Source organism: Peromyscus eremicus, chromosome 19, assembly GCF_949786415.1.
Source record: "Peromyscus eremicus chromosome 19, PerEre_H2_v1, whole genome shotgun sequence".
Lineage (NCBI taxonomy): Eukaryota > Metazoa > Chordata > Mammalia > Rodentia > Cricetidae > Peromyscus > Peromyscus eremicus.
In genome coordinates, this window is record NC_081435.1 from 48,150,924 (window position 1) to 48,175,510 (window position 24,587).

Genomic DNA, 24,587 nt, shown 5'->3' on the forward strand with positions numbered 1-24,587 from the left:
TATCTTGAGCACACTGAAATATTACATTGAGTAAATGAATTTTAATATGGACTTTAAGCATGAAAAAGCTTTGTACTATTATTGTAAGTTTTCATTACTCACGGAGATAGATTCAAAGTTATGGAAAAGAAAGAAGTAAAGTAAATTAGTAATTATGTCAACTAAAAAAAATGACTGAAAGTAAAAGTGTAACTGAAGGTTTATGTGACTGTTGGAAAGATGTGACCTTGATTAAACATAGATGACAGTTATTATCTGCTTCTCAGTTTGAGAAATTACACTTGTGGTGGTTAAAATTCCCCATACTTTGAAGACACGTACTGAAGGAAATATACATGAATGAAAGAATATCTTGGATTTGCCTGGAAGACTCCAGTCAGATTAGATGCAACAGAGTTACTCTGGTTTCTAAAGTAGTTGAAGCAAGCTAAAGGGCTCATGCAGATGGTGTCATGAATACTCTTACTTTGGTTGAGTTTTAAATTTTTCATCATAAAAGACTTAACTGAGAGCAAATAGAAATACATAAGAACCAGTCCCCATCAGAGTGTGACAGGCATCAGTCTGGATGATGCAATGGTTTGGAGAGGACAAAGCACAAAGTTATCCCTCTGACGTCAGTCTCTAGCAACTCACTCTCCCTTCTTCCTTTCAGTGCCTTTATTTGCTTACTGTCATGAGTCAGCTCTTCTCCGACATATTTAAGGATGAAGACATATGCTCCAGCTTCATTGGATATTTTAAGACGAATAAAGCTGAAAACGGAATCATTTCTCAGAAAACTATCACTTCAATTAAGTTACATCTGGCACAAGGAAACATTCAGAAGGCAAGTGCTGTAATTACTGATGCATTAAGAGAAATTAGCAGGACCCCACTCAATATTGCTGTAATAGGAGAGTCTGGAACTGGGAAGTCCAGTTTCATCAATGCCTTCAGGGGGGTTGGTCATGAAGAGGAAGAATCAGCTCCAATTGGGGTGGTGGAGACAACCATGAGGAGAACTCCATACAGACACCCCAACATTCCAGATGTGGTTATATGGGACCTGCCTGGGATTGGAACAACAAATTTCCCACCCAAAGATTATCTGAAGAAAATGAAATTCAATGAGTATGACTTCTTCATTATTGTTTCTGCCACACACTTTAGGAAAAATGATATAGACCTCGCCAAAGCGGTCAGCATGATGAAGAAGGATTTCTACTTCATGAGAACCAAGGTGGACAGAGATTTAGAATTTGAGAAAGGATGCAAACATACCTTTAACAGAGTAAAGTTACTGCAGCATATCCGAAGCTACTATGAGAATAACTTTAAGGAAATCAACCTTGATGTACCACCGATCTTCTTGATCTCTAACAAAAATTTATCTGACTATGATTTCCCAATCCTGAAAAGACTTGCTGAAAAACAAACTTTCTACTCACACACTTCAAAACTTTATGAATTCCTTACCGAATATTACTGAGGCAGCCATTGACAGAAAGCACAAGGCTATATGCAGCAGACGAATTGGTTGGAGGCTGTCAAGCCTGGAACTTTGGCTACTGTTCCTGTAGAGGGCATCCTCAAGGACAAGGATGCGGAGAGGCTGAAGGCAAGTTTAAACCACTTTCGAGTCCTCTTTGGAGTGGATGATGAATCCCTGGAATTCATAGCAAAGGCTTCCCAAGTGCCTGTTGCACAACTGAAAGAAATCATTAAATCTCCTTATTTGTTAGAAACTAAGAAAGAAAAAACATTTGGAGAAAAATTTTTGAAATATTTAGAGAAATTTGCCTCAGCTAAAGGTGGGTCCCTTGCTACAGGTCTTTACTTTAGGAAAACTTTTTACTTTCAACTTTTTTTCCTTGACACAGTAACTGAAGATGCCAAAGTTCTTCTTAGAGAGACATATTTAAGAAACTAGTTCAGACAAGTACAGACCAGGCATGGTGGTACTTTTGCCTTTAACCCCAGGTCTCCACTCAGGAGACAGAGGCAGGCACGTGTCTGTGAGTTTGAAGCCAGCCTGGTCTACATAGTGAATTCCTGCTAGAGCTACATGGTGAGGCCTGGCCTCAAAAAACAAAAACACTAAAAACAAACAAGAAACTACATCAGACTCAATTCACCCACAGCTACTGACCATAACACCTAATGGTTAACACCAGAGAGTCTTTCTCAATCTGTAGCACCATGAGAAAACTTAAGGATAAGCCCACGGGCCTGAGTTATAACAGAATCATCTCGCTCAGATTCTCTCTCCCTCCCTCCTTTCTGTATCTCAAATACAAACACACACATACACACATACACACTCACCTGAACTTTACCCCTTTCCTGCTCTCAACAAACCTGTTTATAAAAGGTCTGGTATGACTTATAGGTTTTCTCAACAGGTAGACTTAAAACTAAAGCCAAAAGAAACCATAACTGTAGAGACCACAAGTTTGTTATTGAATGATCAATTCTTAAAACTCCTCATCAGAATCTTTCTAGCGGTAGTAACTAAAGAACACTTATAATTCTGTGCCCGGACCAGTGGAGAATCCTGAGATCCTCTTTTTGTCATTACTTATCTTGAAGAATTACTTTAATCTATCTGTGGCACTGTAAAATACTTAACAAACTGTTGATTAAAAAGGGCATTTGATGTTGGTGTTTGACACTCCCAGTACACCCATGATATGATCCTTTGGACTGCTGGCAGTGTCCCTTTTATTTGCTGAAAATCTCACATCCTATTCCCAGGACTAACACTTTGTTTTTCTCTGGATGAAGTATGATGATCAGCACCTTAGTTAGAAGGGCTGGAAGAGAAACAGAAGAAGAAAGTGGTATAGTAGTTTAGGCTGCAGTAATAATATTGTAGAAGTATTACTCAAACTTCTGCACACTGGACATCAGGTCCAGGTGCCACCACAGTCAGGCAGGTCCTTGGCGAGGTCAACCATCCTCATGGCCACACAGGACTTCACTTACTCATGTGCCACTTGTTTTTGCTCTCTCCATAAAACCATCTCTCCTGACATCATTGTGTCATCCTCATGACCTCTGCTAGCATCACAGCCTTCCCAAAACTCTTCCTCCAATATCACATAACAAGCCTATAATGCAAGTTATTGAACCTAAGACATTCATTTCAATAAAACAAACGACAACAACTCAAAGTATTTTTAAGTTTAACGGAGATAAAGTTTGAATATACCTGATGCAAAATGCATGGGCTGGCAAAGCCTTAGTTTACCATCAACATACCCAAATACCTGAAATAATTAATCTCTTGAAAAACAACAAAAAAGGCAAGATTTTTGTTGGCTTATGGTCAAAGATTCTGTGACAAAATTGGGTGTATCTATTGATTTAGGTATTTCACAACAGTGCTGAATTACACCATCATGGTTGTTACAATGTTGACACGGTGGTCAACATGTAACCAAGCAAACTGTTCACCCCACAGGTAGGAAGCAAAAGCAATAGAAAGGACAAGATCACACAAACCTCTTTAAGGACATTCACACAACATCGAAGCACCTACACTTGACCACATATACTGAAGGTTCTACCACTTACAGAGACTGGAGAGATGGCTCAGCAGTTAAGATCACTGGCTGCTCTTCCAGAGGACCCACGTTCAAGTCCTAGAACCCACCAAGTAGCTCACAACCTTCTAAAATTCCAGTTCCAGTTTTCAGGCCTCTACACACACTCCATGCACATGGAGTACTTACAGATATGCAGGCAATACACACAAATACATTTTTTTTACTTTATAATACAAAATATAACTTTTAAAAAGAAATAGATTATATAGGAGGACAGAAAATATAGAAGAAAGGGAACACAAATTAATTGGCAGCAGGAAAGAAGAACAAGGATTAGCTTGGCATGAAAGGCCTCAGTACTGTAATCACAAGGACAGGATCAAACCTGAGTGTGCAGCTGAAAACCTCCTCTATTATCCTGCTAGCTGTCTATCTTGGCCATAGCTTCATTCTCTAAGTTAAATTGTGTCCAAATATAATATTGTCATATTGGTGACCGTATAAAGAACATAACATACACTAAAATTTCAATAAGAAAAGGTATATTGGGTCTGGTGAGATGGCTCAGTAGGTACGAGTGTGTTCTGCCAAGCCTGAAAAATGTGAATTCAATCCCCAAAATTCACATTATACAATCTGATAATAAACTCCCACAAGTTGTTCTCTGGCCTCTACACACAAGCCCTGGCAAGTGTGAACTCTTCTACATACACAGAGAGACAGAAATAAAGAAACAAATGTAAAAACATAAATAAATAAATTTCTATTTATATTTTTGAAATATAATTTTATATTTTATAAATTGCGTTCCTGGAAGAGTGCATTTTGGGAGGATCAAGAAAGAAGGAGGAAAAGAAGATGAATTACATTCAACTGTGTCACATTTTAAGAATTTGTGAGTTCTCTGAAGGTGCTGGTGACTCATAGCATTGATTAAGATATGAGCAGTTGATGAGAGGGAGAAATGACTCATTGGTATAAACTGTTTGCTGCACGAGCATGAAGACTTCAGCTCAGACGGATAGCACCCACGAAGGATGCTGGATGGGGTGGCATGTACCTGTAATGCCAACACTGGGAGGGAGAAACAGTAGGCTATCAAGAAAGCAGTGGCCAGCTAGTCTGGACAATTGATGAGCTCAAAACTCAGTGAGAAACCTTGTCTCAAAAAACAAGTTGGGCCGGGCGGTGGTGGCTCACGCCTTTAATCCCAGCACTCGGGAGGCAGAGCCAGGTGGATCACTGTGAGTTCGAGGCCAGCCTGGACTACCAAGTGAGTTCCAGGAAAGGCGCAAAACTACACAGAGAAACCCTGTCTTGAAAAAAAAAAAAAAACAAGTTGGGGGCAGGGGAGGTGATCAAGGAAGGCAGCCAACGTCAACCTCTGGCCTCTACTACACATGCAAGCAGGAGTATAAGCACCCCCACACATAAATGAACACACATGCATACAACACACACAAACACAAAGATAGGATTAGTTGCTGTGTAGCTGTTTCTCAATTGAAAATTGTCTCATTCCCAAGAGGAGGGCTGGAGGCAGGGCTCAGTGGATGAAGGGCTTGCTGTGCAGGCATGAACACTGGAGTTCAGATCCCTAAAACCCACATATAAGCTAAGTGGATGTGGGTAACTCCAGCACTCTCAATTAGAGACCAGGGATACTCAGTGCAAACTGGCTAAACTGGCTAACTAAACTGGCTTTATTGGCAAGCTCTGGGTTCAGTTATGAACACCGTCCTCAAAGAATAAGGTCAAGAACAATGGAGAAAGAGTCTGAGCATCAACCTCGGATATGACACCTCCACATCTCTGACCTCACGACAAGCAGATGAAAAGAAGATGAAAGGGAGGTGTTGTCTTGCTAGTTCACACAGCTGGCAGAATGTAGGGAGCAAATAGTACAAATTAGATCTGTGCTAAAGAGCGCTTCCTGAGATCCTAAAACTTGGAACCTGTGGGAAGAACTGGGGAGTAAGCAGGAAGAAAACAGGGTCAAAATGATAAAAGAGAGCTTTGAGGCCCAAACTTTTAATACAGAGTAAGGGAAATTCCAGGATTCAGCTGGCAGCTGGGGACCTTAAGAACAGCCCAGGAGAGGAAACTGTGACAATCAAGGGACATCAGGAACAGGATTGCTCTAATTGGGACTTTTTTTAAATTTTTTTTATTTTATCATATCAAGGTATAATTTATTATTAATATCAATTAAAATTGTCTATTTTACTATTATAGTACAGATACTTTTTCTTTCATTTTTCTTTATTAAGAAATTTTTCTACTCACTCCACATACTATCTACAGATCTCCCTTCCTCCCTCCTCCCACCACCCATCCCTCTTTTCCAAGCCACCCCGCATCCCCATATCCCCCAAGTCGAGGTCTCCCATGGGGAGTCAGCAGAATCCAGCACACTGAGCCTAGGCAGGTCCAAGCCCCTTCCCACTGCACCAAGGCTGTGCAAGGTGTCACAACACAGGCACCGGGTTCCAGAAGCCTGCCCATAGACCAAGGACAGATCCCGATCCCCCTGCCTGGGTCCCCTCCAAACAGTTCGAGCCAAACAACTGTCTTCCGTATCCAGAGGGCCTAGTCCAGTCCCATGGGACTTCCACAGCCACCAGTCCACAGTTCATGGGCTTCCACTAATGTGACCGGTCATCTCTGCACGTCCTGCCATCATGATCTCGACATCCCTCACCTGCAGTATCTCTCCTCTCTCTCATCAGTTGGATTCCCGGAGCTCAGCCTGGTGTTTTGCCGTGGATCTCTTTATCTATCTCCATCAGTCACTGGACAAAGGCTCTATGATGACAGCTAGGTTATTTGCTAGGCTGGTCACTAGAGTAGACCACTTCAGGCACCCTCTGGACCACTGCCAGAAGACCAAGGTGGGGTCAACCTTGTGGATTCCTGAGAGCCTCCCCAGCACCCTGCCTCTTCCTATTCCCATGATGTCCTCATCTATCATGGTATCTTTCTCCCTGCCCTCCCACTCTGTCTCTGTTCCAGTTTGACCCTCCCATTTCCCTATGTTCTCATCCTCCACTCCTCACCCTCTGCCACCCACCCACACCCAGTAAACTCATGTAGATCTCAGCTACTTCTCCTTCACAGGGTCATCCATGTGTCCCTCCTAGGGTCTTTCCCTGTTAGCTAGCCTCTCTGGAGTTGTGGGTTGCAGTCTGGCCATCCCTTCCCTCACATTTAGTATCCACTTATGAGTGAGTACATACTATGTTTGTCCTTCTGAGTCTGGGTTACCTCACTCAAGATGATATTTTCTAGTTCCATCCATTTACCTGCAAATTTCATGATATCATTGTTTTTTACTGCTGAGTAGTACTCCATTGTGTATATGGACCATATTTTCTTTATCCATTCTTCAGTTGAGGGGCATCTAGGTTGTTTCCAGGTTCTTGCTATTACGAATAATGTTTTAAACAAACAATAGAAGAGACTCTCACAGACTCGTTCATGGGGCTGAGGGATGTGCAGACGGAAGGAGCCTGAGGACACTGAGAGTGTACATAGTGATGGAACTGCCTGTCCTCCTTAAGGGAGAGGTTACATAAACCAAGGCAATACAAGGCACATGGATCTCTGATGTGCTGCCTATTTTGTTCGGCCTTAATTTTAGTAGTGCCTTAGTTTTACCTTTTCTTTTTTGTTCTTTAAAAAAGAAAAAGATAATCCAGATAGTGTTGGGACATGCCTTTAATCCCAGCACTTAGGAGGCAGAAGCAGGCAGATCTCAGTGAGTTTGAGGGCAGCCTGGTCTACAAATTGAGTTCCAGCACAGCCAGGAATGTTACACAGAGAAACCCTGTCTTGAAAAACAAACAAACAAACAAACAAAAAGATGTATAGGCCTAGAAAGTAGGGTCAGTGGGTAAAGTGCTTCGTATGTAAGCATAAAGAACTAAGTTCAAATCCCACCACCCACACAAAAGCCATGCATCTGTAATCCCAGTGCTCGGTGGCTTGCTGGATTCCCAGTCTACCTGAAACATTATGATCAACATTCATGAAAAACCCTGTCTCAAGTGAATAAGTTAGAGAGCAATAAAGGACAACATCTGACCTTGACTGAATGCCTGCTTGCATGGATGCACACACAAGAGAAAAACATATTTTACATATAGTGTATTAAATAATGGATTTAAAAGAAAATAGTGAATCTAAACGAAGACTTGAGGACACTAAAATACTATATTGAATAAATGGATTCTAAAGTGGACTTTAAGGGTAAAGAAGTTTTATATTATTGCAAGTTTATATTCCTTTTGAGATGAGTTCCAAGTCCCACAAGGCTGCATGTCTCAGCTGGCCTTCAGTATACACTGGAATGCCAAAGAAATAGACTTCAATGCCAGTGAAGGAAGGGATGTGCTGCAAGGTGAGGGCAAGCAGGCGAAGAGCAAAAGCTTCCTTCTTCTATGTTCTTAAATATGCTTTCAGCAGAAAGTATGGCCCAGATTAAAGGTGACACTCCTTCAGGTGAGGCTCCATCTCAACTTTAAGCACACATAAAATGGTAGGATTCAGTACAGTGTTTTCTCAGACATCCTCAGTGATTCCTTCCCTCACTCCCCCCTCCTTTGCCCTAACCTCTAACCTCTTCCCCATTACTCACCTTTCCCTCTTCATACCACTTGTGTTCTACTAAGCCCCTCTGTATTAGTCAGGGTTCTGTAGAGGAAGATAATCAATGGAGTGAATATATTTGTAATATGTGCATAATATATAGAATCATGTATTAAGACAGTTTACATTGAAAAGTATCAACAGCTGACTCCCAGTTGAGAGGCTGACAACCTATTAATTGCTCCATACTTGAAGGGGAGCACATCAGCAGTTAGAGTAGTCCCACAATGGCTGTCTCTCATCCACTAGGCAGACCAAAAATCACATGGTTGCTCAGGCCACAAGGCAGGGTACCTCTGCAGCTCCAGTCTGGCACAGAAAACCCGGAAGCTTCCTGGAGAGTCACTGATCCAGAGTCCAGGACGGAATCCCAGAAATGCTTGTTGTGGTACCCGTGAAGGAATCAGCAGCAGAGACAGTAAGAGGGAAGGCCAAGCCAGCACAAGGCAAGTCATCATCCCCCTCCTTACCCTTGGCATCGGGGTGGGTCTTCCACCATCAATCAAAGCAATCAGGACACTTCTTCAGGTGAGGCTCCGTATCAACTCATTCTAATTTGTGGTCAGTTGACAGTAAAATCAACCACAATATCCTCCATTAAGTTTTTTCTTCACAGTAGATTAAGAAAATGTGGTACATATACACAATGGAGTACTACTCAGCAGAGAAAAACAATGACATCATGAAATTTGTAGGTAAATGCATGGAACTCAAAAATATCATCCTGAATGATGTAACCCAGACTCAAAGGACAAACATGGTATGTACTCACTCACAAGTGGATACTAGATGTAAAGCAAAAGATAACCAGACTACAACCCACATCTCCAGAGAAGCTAACTAACAATGAAGACCCAAAGAGGGATGCAAGGATCGCCCTGGAAAGGGAAAATAGATGAGATATCCATGAGTAAACTGGAAATGATTGGTGGGCAATAGAGGGTAGGGGATAGGGGATGAGAACATAAGGGAACAGGATGGTTGAGCTGGGACAAGGATGGAGTGGGAAAGCAATGATATAGATACCATGATAGAGGGAGACATCATGGGGATAGAGAGAAACCCGGTGCTAGGGAAGGTCCCATGAACCCCCAGGGATGACCCCGGCTTGGACTACTAGAAATAGTGGAGAGGGTGCTTGAACTGAACTGATTTGCCCCAGTTATCAGATCAGTGAATACCCTAACTGTCATCACAGAGCTTTTCTCCAGTGACTGATGGAAGCAGATGCAGAGATCCATAGCCAGGCACCAGGCAGAGTTCCAGAAGTCCAGTCGGGGAGAAAGAAGAGGGATTCTATGAGCAAGTGCATCAGGATCATGATGGGGAAACCTGAAGAGGTGACCAAACCAAGCTAGTGGGAACTCATGAAAGTTGTATCAATGGCTGTAGAGCCTTCATGGGACTGGGTTGAGCCCTCTGCATGGGGAGACAGTTGTGTAGTTTGATCTGCTTGGGGCCCCTCTGGCGGTGGGAACAGAATCTATCCCTGGTTCATGAGCAGCCTTTATGGAGCCCACTACCTATGATGGAACACCTTGTGCAGCCTTGAGGCAGGAGGAGGGGCTTGGACTTGCCTCTACTAGATGTACCTCCCCATGGGAGGCCTTGCCTTCTTGTGTGGGGGAGTGGGGGATGGGTTGGGAAGAGGAGGCTGCGGGGGAGGGACAGAGGAGGGACTAGGGGTTCTTTGATTGGTTCGTAAAATGAAATTTTTGTAATTAAAAAAAAAAAAAGTTGTTTCTTCACTACTTGTGGAATCCTAACAATGGGAGTGGCTGGTATTGATGATTCTTTTGCCTGCACTTGGGTTACCTCATCTAGCATTGATATGAGGGGTTGTGCCTAGACTTATCATAATTTGTTATTCATGTTCAATTTAATATCCCTAAAAGGCCTGTTTTTTTGTTGTTTTTGTTTTTTGTTTTTTTGCACTTGGAGAAGGGGAGGGAGAGGTAAAGCTCAAGAGTTAGCCTACCTCCTCCCTGGGCAGAGTCCCGCTTATTTTCTTTTAAACTTAGCCATTCTGACTGGGGTTAGATAAAATCTCAGATAGTTTCAATTTGAAGTTTCCTGGTGACTAGGATGGTGAACACTCTTTTCAATATTTCTACACATTTGTGTTTCTCATTATGAGAATGCTCTGGTCAGTCCCATAATCAATTTTAATTGGATTGACTGTTTTCTCAGTGGGTTTTTATTTTTATGTCCACATAGTCTTGACAGTGGTCCTTAACTGATTTAATGCTGGTGAAGATTTTCTCACACTCTGAAGGCTGCTACACTAGAATAACAGTTTCTTTCACGGTATGGAAGCATTTTAGCTTCATGAAGTCACACTTCTTGATTGATGGCTGCATTTCCTGTGTGGAGAAGATTCTATACAGGAAGATCTTATCTGAACCTGTATCCTGAAATGTACTCCTGATAATTTCCCATAGGAGTTTCAGAATTTCAGATAACCTTGAAGTCTTTGATTAATTTGAAACTGATTTTTGGACAAGGTGAATGATAACATTCAAGTTTCATCTTCTTCATGTTAAATATCTAGTTTTCCCAACTCAGTTTCTTGGAGATGCTATATATTCACCAGTATTTGTCTTTAACATAAATGTCAAAAATTAGGGGAGTGTAGGTATGTGGATTTATACCTAGGCCCCAGGTACTAGTTCATTGATTAATAAGTGTTTATGTGGTAGGATCATACTATTTTTACCACTATAACTTGAAATTAGTGTCTTAGATTTTTATCTTTGACTGTGAAGAGACACTATGTCCAAGGAAACATAGAAAAGAAAACATTTAATTGGGTGCTTGCTTAGAGAATCAGAGGGGCAGTCCATGTACATCATAACTACGGCAGCAAGCAGGTAATCAAAGTGCTGGAGCCAAAGGTAAGTGTTGGGCACTGTACATGCCTCTCAACATCCATCCACAGAGGGTTATTTAATATGCCCATATTCTCAATAAGCTGTAGACTGACTCCAAAAATTAAAAAGGATGTTTCAGAGCCCTGTGGATATATGGAAAGGAGAGCACTGAGTCCCTGATGGTAAGAGGACAAACTGGTACAGCCACTAAGGTAATTTGTGAGGAAGCTCCACAGACACTGAAAATAGATATCCCACAAGATCCAGCTCTGTCACTCCAGGGCATCTCCCAAAGGACTTACATCCAACTACAGAGCTACTTGCATATCCATGTTCATTCATGCTCAGTTCATAATATCCAGGGAATGCAAACAGTCTGGACACCCATCAGCTGAGAAAAGGGTAATGAAAATGTGGCACCAGGACAGAATGGAATATCACTCAGCTGTTAAGCAAACTGAAACTTAAAACTCATGGGAAAATGGATAGAGCTGGAAGCATCCTTCTGAGTGAAGTAACACAGGTCCAGAAAGATAAACATCATTTCATTCCTCTCATTTGTGGATGTTAGCTCCCACCATTCAAATATGTGTGACACATTTGCAATGTCCACAGAGATTTTGAAATTACTATGTGGCCATTGGGTGGGACCATGAAGGGAGGAGAGATCATATGCACTGGTAGAAAGGATTAAAAGAAAATTACAGTTCAAGAAAGGTTAGAGTGAGGGGAAGTAGATAAGGTAGAGGAAGGAAAATGGGAGGGATAAAGAGCACTGAAGGATTTTTTTCTTTTCTTTTTTTTTTTTTTTTTTTTTTTTCAGAGCTGAGGACCAAACCCAGGGCCTTGCGCTTGCTAGGCAAGCACTCTACCACTGAGCTAAATCCTCAACTCCAGTACTGAAGGATTTTAAACAAGTCATATAGAAACCTACCTCTGGAGATATTTCCTATAATAATCTATGCACATAAATAAAAGGAGTTAAGATTGACTTGCCCTCTACTAGGACAAGTATGTCCCTGCTAGACACCACCGGGTAACAAATAAAAAACCCAGACCCAGGACATAGTTGGATTGTTTTTTAGGTAGTTTCCAGTGAGCTCCCTGACCATTACAGGTTACTGTCAGTGCCCTTGTCTACCTTCCAGAACTTGATGGTAAGACCCTAAAAGTGAAGACACCATATACTTGAGTCAGAGAACATGGAGAGACCAAGACAATACTGACCAGAAGCTTCATCCCTACTGGCTAGCTTTCATGGTGCTGGAAGGTTCTAGTGACAATGCCAGGGAGGGCAATGAATTATTAATCATATGCAACTGTGGACTCTGTGAGCTAGAATAATGACTGGCCAGACAAGACATACCTACCAGTGTAATCGTGGCAAAAACGTCTTGGGAGTAACCAACTGCTTCCTGATTGGATTTAATAGCTTATCCACAAGATGAAACCTATATCTGGGCAAGAACCTAAGGCTAGACAGATCATAGACCATAAGTGAGAATTATTATTATTACTCTGCTTAATGGACATAATATTAAGTCACCTCCTAATGAGTTATCATTATACCCATAGACTAAGGCATCTCTCAACCCTCATCATGGAAGCTTGTGTTTGCAGTAGATGATCATCAGTCCAGAGACCCACAACTGGCCAAGAGTCAGAGAACAAAACACTGAGGAATATCCAGCCCTAAATGGAAGATGTTAATTCTACCTCCAAAGGCACAGGGATGGCTGTGGAAGAAGGAGTGAAAGGACTGGAAGAGCCAGAGTTGGTGGACAATGACAGGGAAATGGTGTCTTCTGGACACAGCAGGACAGCTCCTTTTTGAACTCACCATGATTGTGACAGCATGTGTAAGACCTGTTGAGCCCAAGCTGGACTGAATACTAACATAAACAGGGAAGTTGAGACTGACAAGAATTAATGAACATGAATTTACCATCATGAGAAATTAAGGTTGTGGTCATGGGGTGGGGCTTAAATGAGTTTTGTCTTGAATGAGACTAAAATTGTCCTCTGCACAGGACTCCAGACAATGTTTTGTGTGATCACTTCAGGCTGCATTTCTGAAGTCAGCAATGTGAAAAATGATCTTTCAAGGGTTGTGTTCCTGCCTATCTAGTAAGACGCTTCTCCGTGTTCCTACCTGTTTCCAAACCCCACATTGCACTCCTTTATTATTTTAGGACATTCCAGCATATGCTGCCAAAAAATTAAGACAGAATAGAATGAAAAACAACTGATAGTTTCATTTTCTCTTTATTCTTCTTGGAAATGCAGGAGATTCTGAAAAACAACAAGATCCATGAGCTTTAATGATTGGCCAAAACACACTGAGAGGGTAGGGGCAGAAGTCAGAAGACTGTACAAATCCTGCCAAACTGCCTTGAGCCTGCAGCTTGCCACAGAGGAAAAGAAAGGAGTAAAGTGCATTGTGGTTCCTGCAGCTGAACTATGCTGAGCAAATCCACTGGACGCCAGAAAAGCTAGTACGTGGATAGCAGCGTTCAGATCTAACTTCAAACCCTCACCATCTTTGTTCTAATAAGTCCTGGTAGGTAACAAGACTTTTTGGGGCCTCACTTCGGAAGCTAAGGAGCTTTGGTTGGAGGCAAGCAGGACAGGCTTGTGGGTGGTCTTAACCAATTACAGAAGTTGAGGTAGACATAAAGGCAATGATCTTGATATTGGTTTTAGCAAATCACATCCAGTTATCTTGGCTTCTACCTTATTCCGCACCCTAAAATGGTTGTAAACATATGGTTCCAGTAATGGCATATCTCTGCAGTGTGTGTGAGGTTTGTTGTATCTCGTCTCAAATTGCTGCCTAGTTCATGGTTAACTATTTAATTCCTTGTATCCCGAGGCCTCTGGCCTATGGAGAAGAGGTCTCTCTGCACGCTGCTTCTGCTGGAGCTGGCTGTGGAAATCTGTGCCTGAAGAACCTTGTTCACTGTGCTTTTCTTAACTGTAAAGCAGGAGTGCTAAGGACGTTTTCCTATTCTGTAGGGTACATGAGCTCTGTCAGGATGTGATGACAGCTGTCACTTGGGCAGGCTTCCTTTTGTAATGTTTGCTGTGTCACAGCCTTCTCGTTCCCTGTGTTCACGTTCAGTGGACAGACCTTGCAGGCAACTGTCACACTGGAGTCTGCATCACAAATCCAGGAGCTGGAACTGAAGGAATGAGAGGAAAAAACTGAAAAGAGAGAACAGCCTGGGTTCTTCAGGGACGTCTGTCTGTCTGTGTCCTGTGGGTGACTCTCCCTTTAAACAGGAAATTACGCAATGGTGTTTATTTAACCAGGTCTAGCTTCCCTTTCAGGACATTCTCTTTACCCGCCCCTTCCTGGCCTGTGTCTCCAGTCAGACAGAACAAAGTTCTGGCCCTCTGATTTCTTTTTTTTATTTTTATTTTTTATTAAGAAATTTTCTACTCACCCTACATACCACCCACAGATCCCACTTCCTCCCTCCTCTGACCTCCCAGCCCTCCCTCCCAAGTCACCACCACCCCAATCCCGACATCCTCCAAATCAAGGTCTCCCATGGGGAGTCATCAGAGCCAGGCACACTGAGCAGAGGCAGGTCCAAGCCCCTCCCCACCACACCAAGCTCCCAAAAGTCTGCCCATGCACCAGGGATGGATCCCAATTGCCTGCCTGGATATTCGGCAAACAATTCAAGCTAAACAACTCTCTCCCATATCCAGAGGGCCTAGTTCAGTTCCATGGGCACTTCACAACCAGTAGTCCACAGTTCATGGATCTCCACCAGTGTGGCCAGTCATCTCTGCACGTCTTCCCATCATGATCTGGAAGTCCCCTGCCCTTAGAATCCCTCCTCTCTCCCATCGACTAGATTCCCAGAGCTCACTCTGGTGCCCTATCACAAATCCCTTCATCTACCTCCATCACTCACTGGATAAAGGCTCTATGATGACAGTTAGGGTATTCACTAGACTAGTCATCAGAGTAGACTAGTCCAGGCACCCCCTCGATCACTGCCAGCCGCCCAAGGTGGGGTCATCCCTGTGGATTCCTGAGAGCTTCCCCGGCACCCTGCCTTTTCCCACTCCCATGATGTCTTCATCTATCACGGTGTCTCCTTCCCTGCTTTCCCACTCAGTCCCCACTCCATCTCGACCCTCCCATTTCCCTGTGTTCTCACCCCCATGCCTTGCCCTCTGCCACCTCCCCATCCCCAGCCCACTCATGAAGATCCCATCCACTTCTACTTCCCTGGCTACCCATGTGTCCCTTCCAGGGTCCCTACTGCCAGCTAGCCGCTCTGAAGCCATGGGCTTCAGTCTGGCCATCCCTTGCCCTACATCTAGTATCTACTTATGAGTGAGTACATACCATGTTTGTCCTTCTGGGTTTGGGTTACCTCACCCAGGATGATATTTTCTAGTTTCATCCATTTACCTGCAAATTTCATGATGTCATTGTTTTTCTCTGCTGAGTAGTACTCCATTGCGCATATGTGCCACATTTTCTGTATCCATTCTTCAGTTGAGGGGCATCTAGGTTGTTTCTAGGTTCTTGCTAGTACCTATAATACTGATATGAACATAGCTGAGTAAGGGTCCTTGTGGTAAGATTGAGCATTCCTTGGGCATATGCCCAAGAGTGGTATAGCTAGGTCTTGAGGAAGATTGTTTCCCAATTTTCTGAAAAAACTGCCATACTGACTTCCAGAGTGGCTGTACAAGTTTGCATTCCCACCAATAGTGGAGGAGTGTTCAACTTGCTTCCACATCCTCTCCAACATAAGCTGTCTTCAGTGTTTTTGATCTTAGCCATTCTAACAAGTGTAAGATGGTATCTCAGAGTTGTTTTGATTTGCATTTCCCTGATGACTAAGGATGTTGAGCAATTCCTTAAATGTCTTTCAGCCATTTGAGATTCTTCTGTTGAGAATTCTCTGTTAAGTTCTGTAGTACATTTTTTAATTGGTTTGTGCAGTATTTTGAAGTCTAGCTTTTTGAGTTCTTTATAAATTTTGGAGAACAGCCCTCTGTCAGATGTGGGGTTGGTGAAGATCTTTTCCCATTCTGTATCATTTTGTCTTATTGACTATGTCCTTTGCTCTATAAAAGCTTCTCACTTTTAGGAGGTCCCATTTATTAATTGTTGTTCTCAGTGTCTGTGCTACTGGTGTTATAATTAGGAAGTGGTCTCCTGTGCCAGTGCATTCCAGACTACTTCCTACTTTCTCTTCTATCAGGTTCAGAGTAACTGGATTTATTTTGAGGTCTTTGATCCACTTGAACTTAAGTTTTGTGCATGGTGACAGATTTCTTGTATAGCGCTTCCCATCTGTCCTGTAGATTAGACAGGGGCTCCCTCTGCAGTGAGTCTTTATGTGCTTGTGCTCAACACAGTATGATTCTAAGGACATCCCTCTTTTGTATTAGACTGTTTTTAACGCTCTCCTGACATTTTGCACCCACTGTTTATGAATGTAATAAGACTTCAATTTCCCACTGAGCAGTTAGAACTACAGAACAAGCAAAAATTTTCACAGTAGAGTCCAAGGATTTTCCTCATAGTGCTCATTCATTGCCTGATGATAAGCCACCTATACCAATGTGTTGATGGTGATGAAGAAGTGAGCAAGACAAAGGCACATTCTTCAACCTGAGGTTTATTACACTGTGGGAGGCTGACAGCAAATGACCCTAGACAAATACACATTATGTGGCAGCAAATGCTGTGGAGAAACTGAAACATAATGAAAGGATGGTGCATGACAGAGGCAGAAACATATTTACACCCCAATGGGAATATAAATCCTGGATCCTGTCTAATTGAAGCATACCTAGAGAAAGGTGATTAAGAACTACATGCCTACTGGGGGAGAGCATAAAAATGGAAGCAAGCATGAAGTACAAAGTCCTGAGATGAGAAGATAGCCTGAGATAACAGGGAGGCTAGAATTCAGATATCAGCAGCTCCAGAGGTGTGATAACAAACTTCAAAGGTGTACTGTATGTAGTGTGTACACTGTATACCTAATGAATGTTCCCTGACTGAAATGGGAGTCCATGTGCTGCCTCTCAGAATTGATATTACATGACATGACCTCAGTGTCAATAGGGTAACTCTGGCTGTTTGATCATCCATGTTTTTGCAAGAACAATCACAGGAAATATAGTAATGTTGATGACTTGGAAGGTGGGATTGAGGAGGCCTCCTAGAAGATAAAGGAGTGAGAATGATTGATTGCAAGGGAATTTGGAAATAGAGATAGTCTTCGAACTGATTTGATATGGATGAGACAGACAGAGGAAGCTCCAAGGTGACAATAGGGATCTGCTATTTCCTTAACTGATGGTGAGATCCATTATGCTGCCATGGGCGATCTTGTAGGCAGGTTTGTGGAGAATAAAGGGTAGAAAGAAGAGATCTGAGCTAGTTAAATACTCAATAATTAAACTAGAGTCCTTAGGCGTGGCAGCAAGTATATTAATCTCCTAAGCCACCTTACTGGACTTGATATTCATTTTTTTTTTTTTTTTGAGACAGGATCTCAAGTAGCCCAGAATAGCCTCTAACTCACTCTGTACCAAGAACGGCCTTGAAGTCCTGACCCTCTTACCTCTACTTCCTGACACCAAAATGATAGGGATCCACAAGCATCTGCATTTGATGAGGTGCTGGGGATTGAACCCAAGGCCTTTTTCATGCTGGGAAAGCTCTCTACCAATTGACCTACATCTGCAGTGCACAGTTAGATTGCTTTCATAAAATAAAAGGTTTAAGAGAAAACAGTGAATCTAAATAATGGCTTGAGGACACTGAAATGTTGTTCTGAATAAATGAATTTTAACATGGACTTTAAGAGTAAAGAAATTTTATATTATTGCAAGTTTATATTCCTCATGGAGTGAGTTCCATGGCATGAAAAAGACATAAGGAAAATAACTCTAGAAAAGTTAGAAATTTTTTCAACAAAATACAATAGCTGAACTTACTGAAACCTTTGAAAACAAAAGTAACACAGACGAAATCAGATTTATGTGACCATTAGAGAGATTAAACACTGATGTCAATTATCATTCATTATTGTTGATATTTTAGTGGATAAAACCAGATGTACGTTAAGTTCCCATTCATTTGAAGGCACATTCTGAAGAAAGTGTGCAGACAGAAAAGACATCTTAGATTTCATATAGAATACTCTAGTCTAGTTAGCCAGAACACAGTTGCTCGAGTTTTTATAGTTGTTGATGCTGGTTAAAAGACACATTCACATTTTATATTATTTTCCCTTATTTTATTTAAGTTTCAATTTGTCTATGATGAAGGGTTTAATTGAGAGCTAGTAGAAATTTGATCTAGTTTTTTACGATGCTATTATAAACAATAGATTTTTTTTAAATGTTTTTTGGGGCTTGCACACTCTGCTCACAGTCCATCACTGGGGGAAGTCAGGGCAGAAACTCTGCAGGAATAGAAATAGGAACAATGGTAGAATATTCTTTACTGGCTTGCTCCCCAAATTTTGATAATGCTTTCTTAAATTACCCAGGACCACCATCCCAAGAGTGGGACCTACCACCAACAGTGTCCTGGGACCTCCCACATCAATCCTCAATCAAGAAAATATCCCATACTTGCCGGGAACCAGCCTCAGCAGTTTTGAGGGTCTCGAAGGGCAAGTATGTCTGGCGGGCGCAAGAAAAGACTCAGACGCAGGAGTTGGTGCAAGCTGACAAGTCTTGTCAGATCTGGAGATGTGCGTTTTCTCTGCCTTCTCCCAATCTGACTCAACCCCAGTCTTTTATTGTAATGATACAAGGAAATAGGGGATGAGAAAATTCAACAGGTAATAGGGTTCTTCACAGTAGTTTCAAAAGTTCTTTTTGTAAATCAGCAAGGTGTACCCCGTGCCCCTTGATTGCACATAGAAGTTCCCAGGAAAAAAGCCACAGCATACCAGCTTCACAGGTTAATAATTATCAGAACATCTGAGGTAATCACCCCAGAGGCCATCTACTTGCAGTTTCTCAGAAAGCACAGAAATACAAGCAATGGTTTAAGGTACCAGACTACCAGCTTCCTCTCAGCTTAAGTCCTTCTTCATCACTCTGCAATTCATCAAGTTGTCTTCTAACTAGTTCTGGACAACTCTTGTCTTCTATCCTATCTAAATGTCACTCCACCTATGAGTTTTCTGCCACCAGCCTTCTGGGTTTTTCCCATGACCTGCATAACAGCTTTAACTCCTGCCATTGTCACAATCTCAATATCATTTCTCATTTCATGGAAACCACCACAGGAGAGAGAAAGAAAATCATAAAGAGCAAATAGAGTAGGAGGAGTACAAGAACCAGTAACAGTTGGACGGGTGAGAACATGACATCCATACGCCATAAAGTCTGCCCTCGGGACACAAGGGTTGTTTTCTCCCTGGCCCACAGAAAGCAGGCTTAGTAGAATATCTGGTGAGGCAGGCCCGGAGGGATTGATGTCCTCATTCTCGGGTACCTCCAGCACAGATTCCACTGGCAACACATCAGCCTTTCATATGCCATCTTCAGCACATACTCATGCTCCCAGTCCTTTCTGATAGAGGCAGTTCCTCAAATGAGGTTTTCTTCTCCAAAAGGACAATGGTTTGTATCTTATTGACCAATAATAACCAGCACAACATAATTGGGAACTAGTCAACATCAGAACATAACTGAGGCTACAGCACAGAGAACACAGTGCTAAGCACAAAGGCATCTTCAGTCTCATGCAATTCACTCTCCCTTTTTTCTTTCAGGGCCCTTTTTCAACAGAGCCATGGGTCAGTTATTCTCTAATACATCTAAGGATGAAGACAGTGGAGATTTTGAGTCCAGCTTCACTAAATATTTTGAGAATATTCAGACAGAAAACAAAATCATTTCTCAGGAAACCATCCATTTAATAGAATTACATCTGAAAAGAGGAAACATTCAGGGGGCACAATCTGTAATCAGAGATGCATTAAAAAATATTGATAACACCCCAATCAACATTGCTGTGACAGGAGAGTCTGGAGCAGGGAAGTCCAGCTTCATCAATGCCCTGAGGGGGGTTGGACAAGAAGAGGAAGGTGCAGCTGAAGTTGGGGTAGTAGAGACAACTAAGTGGAGAACGCCATACAAACACCCCAAAATTAAAACTTTGACTTTATGGGACCTGCCTGGCATTGGAACTGTGAACTTTCCACCAAAAGATTATTTGGAGAAAGTGAAACTCCAAGAGTATGACTTCTTCATTATTGTTTCTGCCACATGTTTTACAAAACTTGAACTAGACCTTGCCAAAGCAATCAGATTCATGAAAAAGAATTACTACTTCGTGAGAACCAAGGTGGACATTGATTTAAACAATGAAAAGGAATCCAAACCACGGACCTTTGACAGAGAAAAGATCCTACAGCAGATCAGAAGCTACTATGTTAATAGCTTTCATCAGAATAACATGGAAGCACCAGAGATTTTCTTGATTTCTAACAGCCATTTATCTGACTATGATTTTCCAGCTCTGATGGACACCCTGATAAAGGATCTTCCTGCTGAAAAGCGCCACAATTTTATGCTTTTCTTGCCTAATATCACGGAGGCAGCCATTGACAGAAAGCGCAAGACTATGCAGCAGACGATCTGGTTGGAAGCCTTCAAGGCTCTACTACTTTTGAATACTCCTGTAATGGAGTATTCCTTGAGGAATAATATGAACAATCTGAAGGCAAGTTTAAACCACTATCGCTACCTCTTTGGAGTGGATGATGCATCCCTGAAAGCCATTGCTAAGGATTCCCAAGTGCCTGTTGAACAACTGAAAGAAATCATTAAATCTCCTTATTTGTTGAGAAACAGAGGAGTCCTTTTCAAAGATGTGGAGAAACTGGCCTTATCTAAGAATGAGTTCCTTGCCACAGGTTTTTTCTTTGGGAAAATCTTTTACTTTCAACTTCTTTTCCTTGACACGGTGACTGAAGATGCCAAAGTTCTCCTTCGAGAGACATATTTAAGAAATTAATTCAACTCAACTCACCCACAACTACTGACCATGACAGCATCAAAAGGTTAATACTGGGTGATCATCAGATAAATTTCCCCTCCTGACATCTTTTCTTTACACTGCCAATCCACTATCACTGGGAAAGTCCTAAAGATAAGGGTCATGGGGCTTACTCTGTCAGAACCTGACAATCCCCAATCTGTCTTCAACTCCTTATATTTTCCCCAACACCTTCCTCCCTGTATTTCAATTCAACATGGGTACTTGAATACACACATACACACACACACACACACACACACACACACACACACACACACACACACAGTGAGTTCTGTTTCACCTCTGTACTTCTTTACAATGATATTCTATTGCAACCTCAACCTCTCTAGACCCTGTTAACAATCATTCCTTCCTTTACACGCAACATGCTCTGCTATTCTTTTTTTTTTCCAAGTAAATGTTCTTTATTTTACAAGTTAGAGTAAAAAAAATAGATATACTACAGAGCAAGACCAAGAATCAATAATTTAGGTCATTATTTTCAAAGTCTGAATTTGACATCAGTTGCCAAGTTATGGTATATTAAGGGCATATTTGCACACATTTATAACAACTTATGCCTATGTCATTTGACAGATTGTACCATATTTCATTAAAAACAATACAACATTTAGAAAATTGACAAGGACATGTGCTGATTTTATTTTAATTTTATATGTCCTTGGCAGCAATATTCTCTAAAGTAGTAACCACCTGTACAATGAGCCATTTCATACATTATGTTTGAGTTTTAAAAAAAAAATTCTTTTCTATAACTCCTTTGGCATGGTGTGATCACTATATAAAATGATTCCACTGTATCTAGTATAGTGTGATTGTTTCTTGGGAATATCCCACTCCTCACTGGGCAATTTACTTGCAGATCATAATGAAGGTGATTTTTATAAGAGCAATGATGACTAGTTAGATTTATGATTTAATTTAACTTCCTGGATTAGCCTAAAAGATACAGGAGGTTAAGACAATTAATAAAGATAATTAGAGAAATGGATTAGATTATTCTGCCAATTGCTCCAATAAGTGATACAAAAAAAGGCAATAATAGGCTAGGAGTCACCTTCCCCTATGTTAGATGTGAGATTTGCAGAAGACGAGAAATAAGAACAAGGAAGTTGCATGCATTATAGACCCGTGAATTCTGCCTGATGATTAAAGGAAACAATTAGGTCCCTACACCCAAGGTTAGGCCTGAGTTCCTTGGTCAAGTAACGTATAGAATTAATCACAGGCCCCAATACGCACCTTGAAAAACCAAAGTTGTGAAAGGAAATTAAATGACCCTATTGTATGTAAAGAAAAATAGATAGCTAACTGATAACTTGTTCAATGTTTTTTATAAGGATAGGAATCTGCTACACTGAGACCGCAAACAGCTGCATGCCAATACAAAAAGAACTGGCTAACATATACTTAGCTTGCTTAAAACTGTGTTAATCAGTAATAAAAGAATCAGTGCTTTGAGGTGAAGAGGTTTTGATGGGAAAATTAATACAAAGAAAATGTTTAACCATTTGTGGACTTCTGAAGAAAACATGTAACTTATGATCATAGTGTGATTTTTTTTTCCTGTGTAAAGATTTTGTTTTTGGAAAATATGTGATTTGTGGTTGTGAGGTAATCATTTTGGCATAGAAATCTTTATATAAAGACATATAAAAGGGATAAGAGAAAAATAAAGGATACAGGAAGACAACATCAGGGATGATACAGAAGGAGGAAAACTGGGAAGAAAAAGAAGGAAAACATCAGGGTAAAAGAACAGAACAGAGAAGAACATCCAGCAGAGAGAAAAATAAAGTAAAAATTAAGCTTCAGCCCTCAGAAAAAGTCTCCTGTGTGTGTGTGAAGTTGTGCCAACTTCACACCTCCTCTCCAGTCTCTCAGACCTGCTGAAACCTGACCTCTCAGCAGCACTCAGACTTCTGCACACTGAGCATCTAAGGTCCAGGTGCCACCACGGTCAGGTCCTTGGGGAGATCAACCATCCTCATGGCCACACAGGACGTCCCTTACTGCATGTGTCACCTGTTCTTGTTCCTTCTATAAAAGTGTCTCTCCTGTCATTGTGTCATCCTCACGACCACTGGTACTCATCATAAACGTCCAAAAGCTCTTCCTCCAATATTTTCCTATGTATTTAATGATTAATAAATTGATTCCACATAGTAACAGTGGAATGCAAGTTATTGAACCTAAAACACTCATTTCCGAAGGAAAACATTTTTAAGTTTAATCGAGATAAAGGCTGAGCATGCCTTACTCTAAATACATGCATGGGTCAGCAGAGCCTTAGTTTACAGCACCATACCCAAATACCTAGAACAATTAATCTATCAAGAGACAAGGTTTATGTTGGCTTATAGTTTCAGAAATTCTATGAAAAAAATTGGACTGATTTTTAATAAATAAAGTTGCCTGGGGGTCAGAGCTAATAGCAAGCCATCGCAGAAGCTGGGCAGTGGTGGTGCATGCCTTTAATTCCAGCTCTTGGGAGGCAGAGCTAGGCGGATCTCTGTGTGTTCAAGGATACAGCCAGCATGGAGACACATGCCTTTAATCTCAATACCAACCATAGAAGACCTGGAGGTCTGTACAGACAGGCAGTGACGAGGCGGTCATGTGGTTGGGTTTACAACCAATGAGAAGGCAGAAAAGAAACACTATATAAAAAGACAGACACACAGGAAGCAGCTCTCTTTTGGAGAGGTAGGCAACAGCGACAGTGAAGGGTGAGGTTTTTAGCTCTTAGCTATTGCTCTGACCTCTTGGCTTTCATCTCTGTATTGACTCTGTGTTTCTTATTGAACAAGATGGTTACATCTACAACTGATCTATTGATTTAGGCCTTTCACAATGGTGTGAAATTACAGTAGTGATCAGCATGTAGCCAAGCAAAGTATTCAAATAGAAGGGACAGGGTCACACAGACCCTTTCAAGGACATAAGCACCTACACTTGATCCCACATACTAAAGTTTCTACCACTTACCAGGACTGGTGAGGTGACTCAGCAGTTAAGAGCACTGGTTGCTGTTCCAGAAGACCCAGGTTCAAGTCTCAAAGCCCACCTGGTAGATCACAACTGTCTGTAAATCCAGTTCCAGTTTACTGGCCTAGGCAGGCACTCTATGCACGTGGTGCACTTACAGATACACAGGCAATACACCCAAACACATTTTTTTAATTTTCATGCAATAAAATAAATCTTTAAAAAAGAAATGAGAGAATATATTTACGGGGAGAAAATATAGGAGAAGGAGAACACAAGTTAATGGACAGCAGGAAAGATAAACAAAGGATTGGCTTGACATGACCTAAGGCCTTGGTACTACAATCACAATGACAAGATCAAACCCAAGTGTGCCATTGATAATCACATCTATAATCCTGCTAGCTGTCTATTTTGACAATAGTGTCATTCTCTAAGTCAAATTTGTGTCCAAATGTAATATTGTCATATTGATGACCA

General features: G+C 41.6%; 2 protein-coding genes and 1 long non-coding RNA gene across 3 annotated transcripts; 2 read left to right on the plus strand and 1 right to left on the minus strand.

Annotated features, from left to right (window-relative positions):
- The first annotated feature begins 676 nt into the window (after positions 1-676).
- Positions 677-1,912, plus strand: Irgm (immunity related GTPase M). Its single transcript, XM_059246052.1, is given in 3 exon segments — positions 677-1,396; positions 1,398-1,499; positions 1,502-1,912. Coding segments are annotated over 3 exon segments (1,233 nt in total).
- An 11,384-nt stretch (positions 1,913-13,296) lies between these two features.
- Positions 13,297-18,843, minus strand: LOC131896052 (uncharacterized). The gene is made up of 3 exons (XR_009375351.1): positions 18,674-18,843; positions 15,480-18,501; positions 13,297-14,229 (listed from the first exon to the last, which is right to left on the minus strand). It is a non-coding gene; the product is annotated as an uncharacterized LOC131896052 (long non-coding RNA).
- A 990-nt stretch (positions 18,844-19,833) lies between these two features.
- On the plus strand, positions 19,834-21,349 carry LOC131895821 (interferon-inducible GTPase 1-like). Its single transcript, XM_059246360.1, has one exon. The coding sequence runs from the start codon at positions 19,848-19,850 to the stop codon at positions 21,072-21,074; it is 1,227 nt and encodes a 408-aa protein (XP_059102343.1). The 5' UTR covers positions 19,834-19,847; the 3' UTR covers positions 21,075-21,349.
- Positions 21,350-24,587: the final 3,238 nt, after the last annotated feature.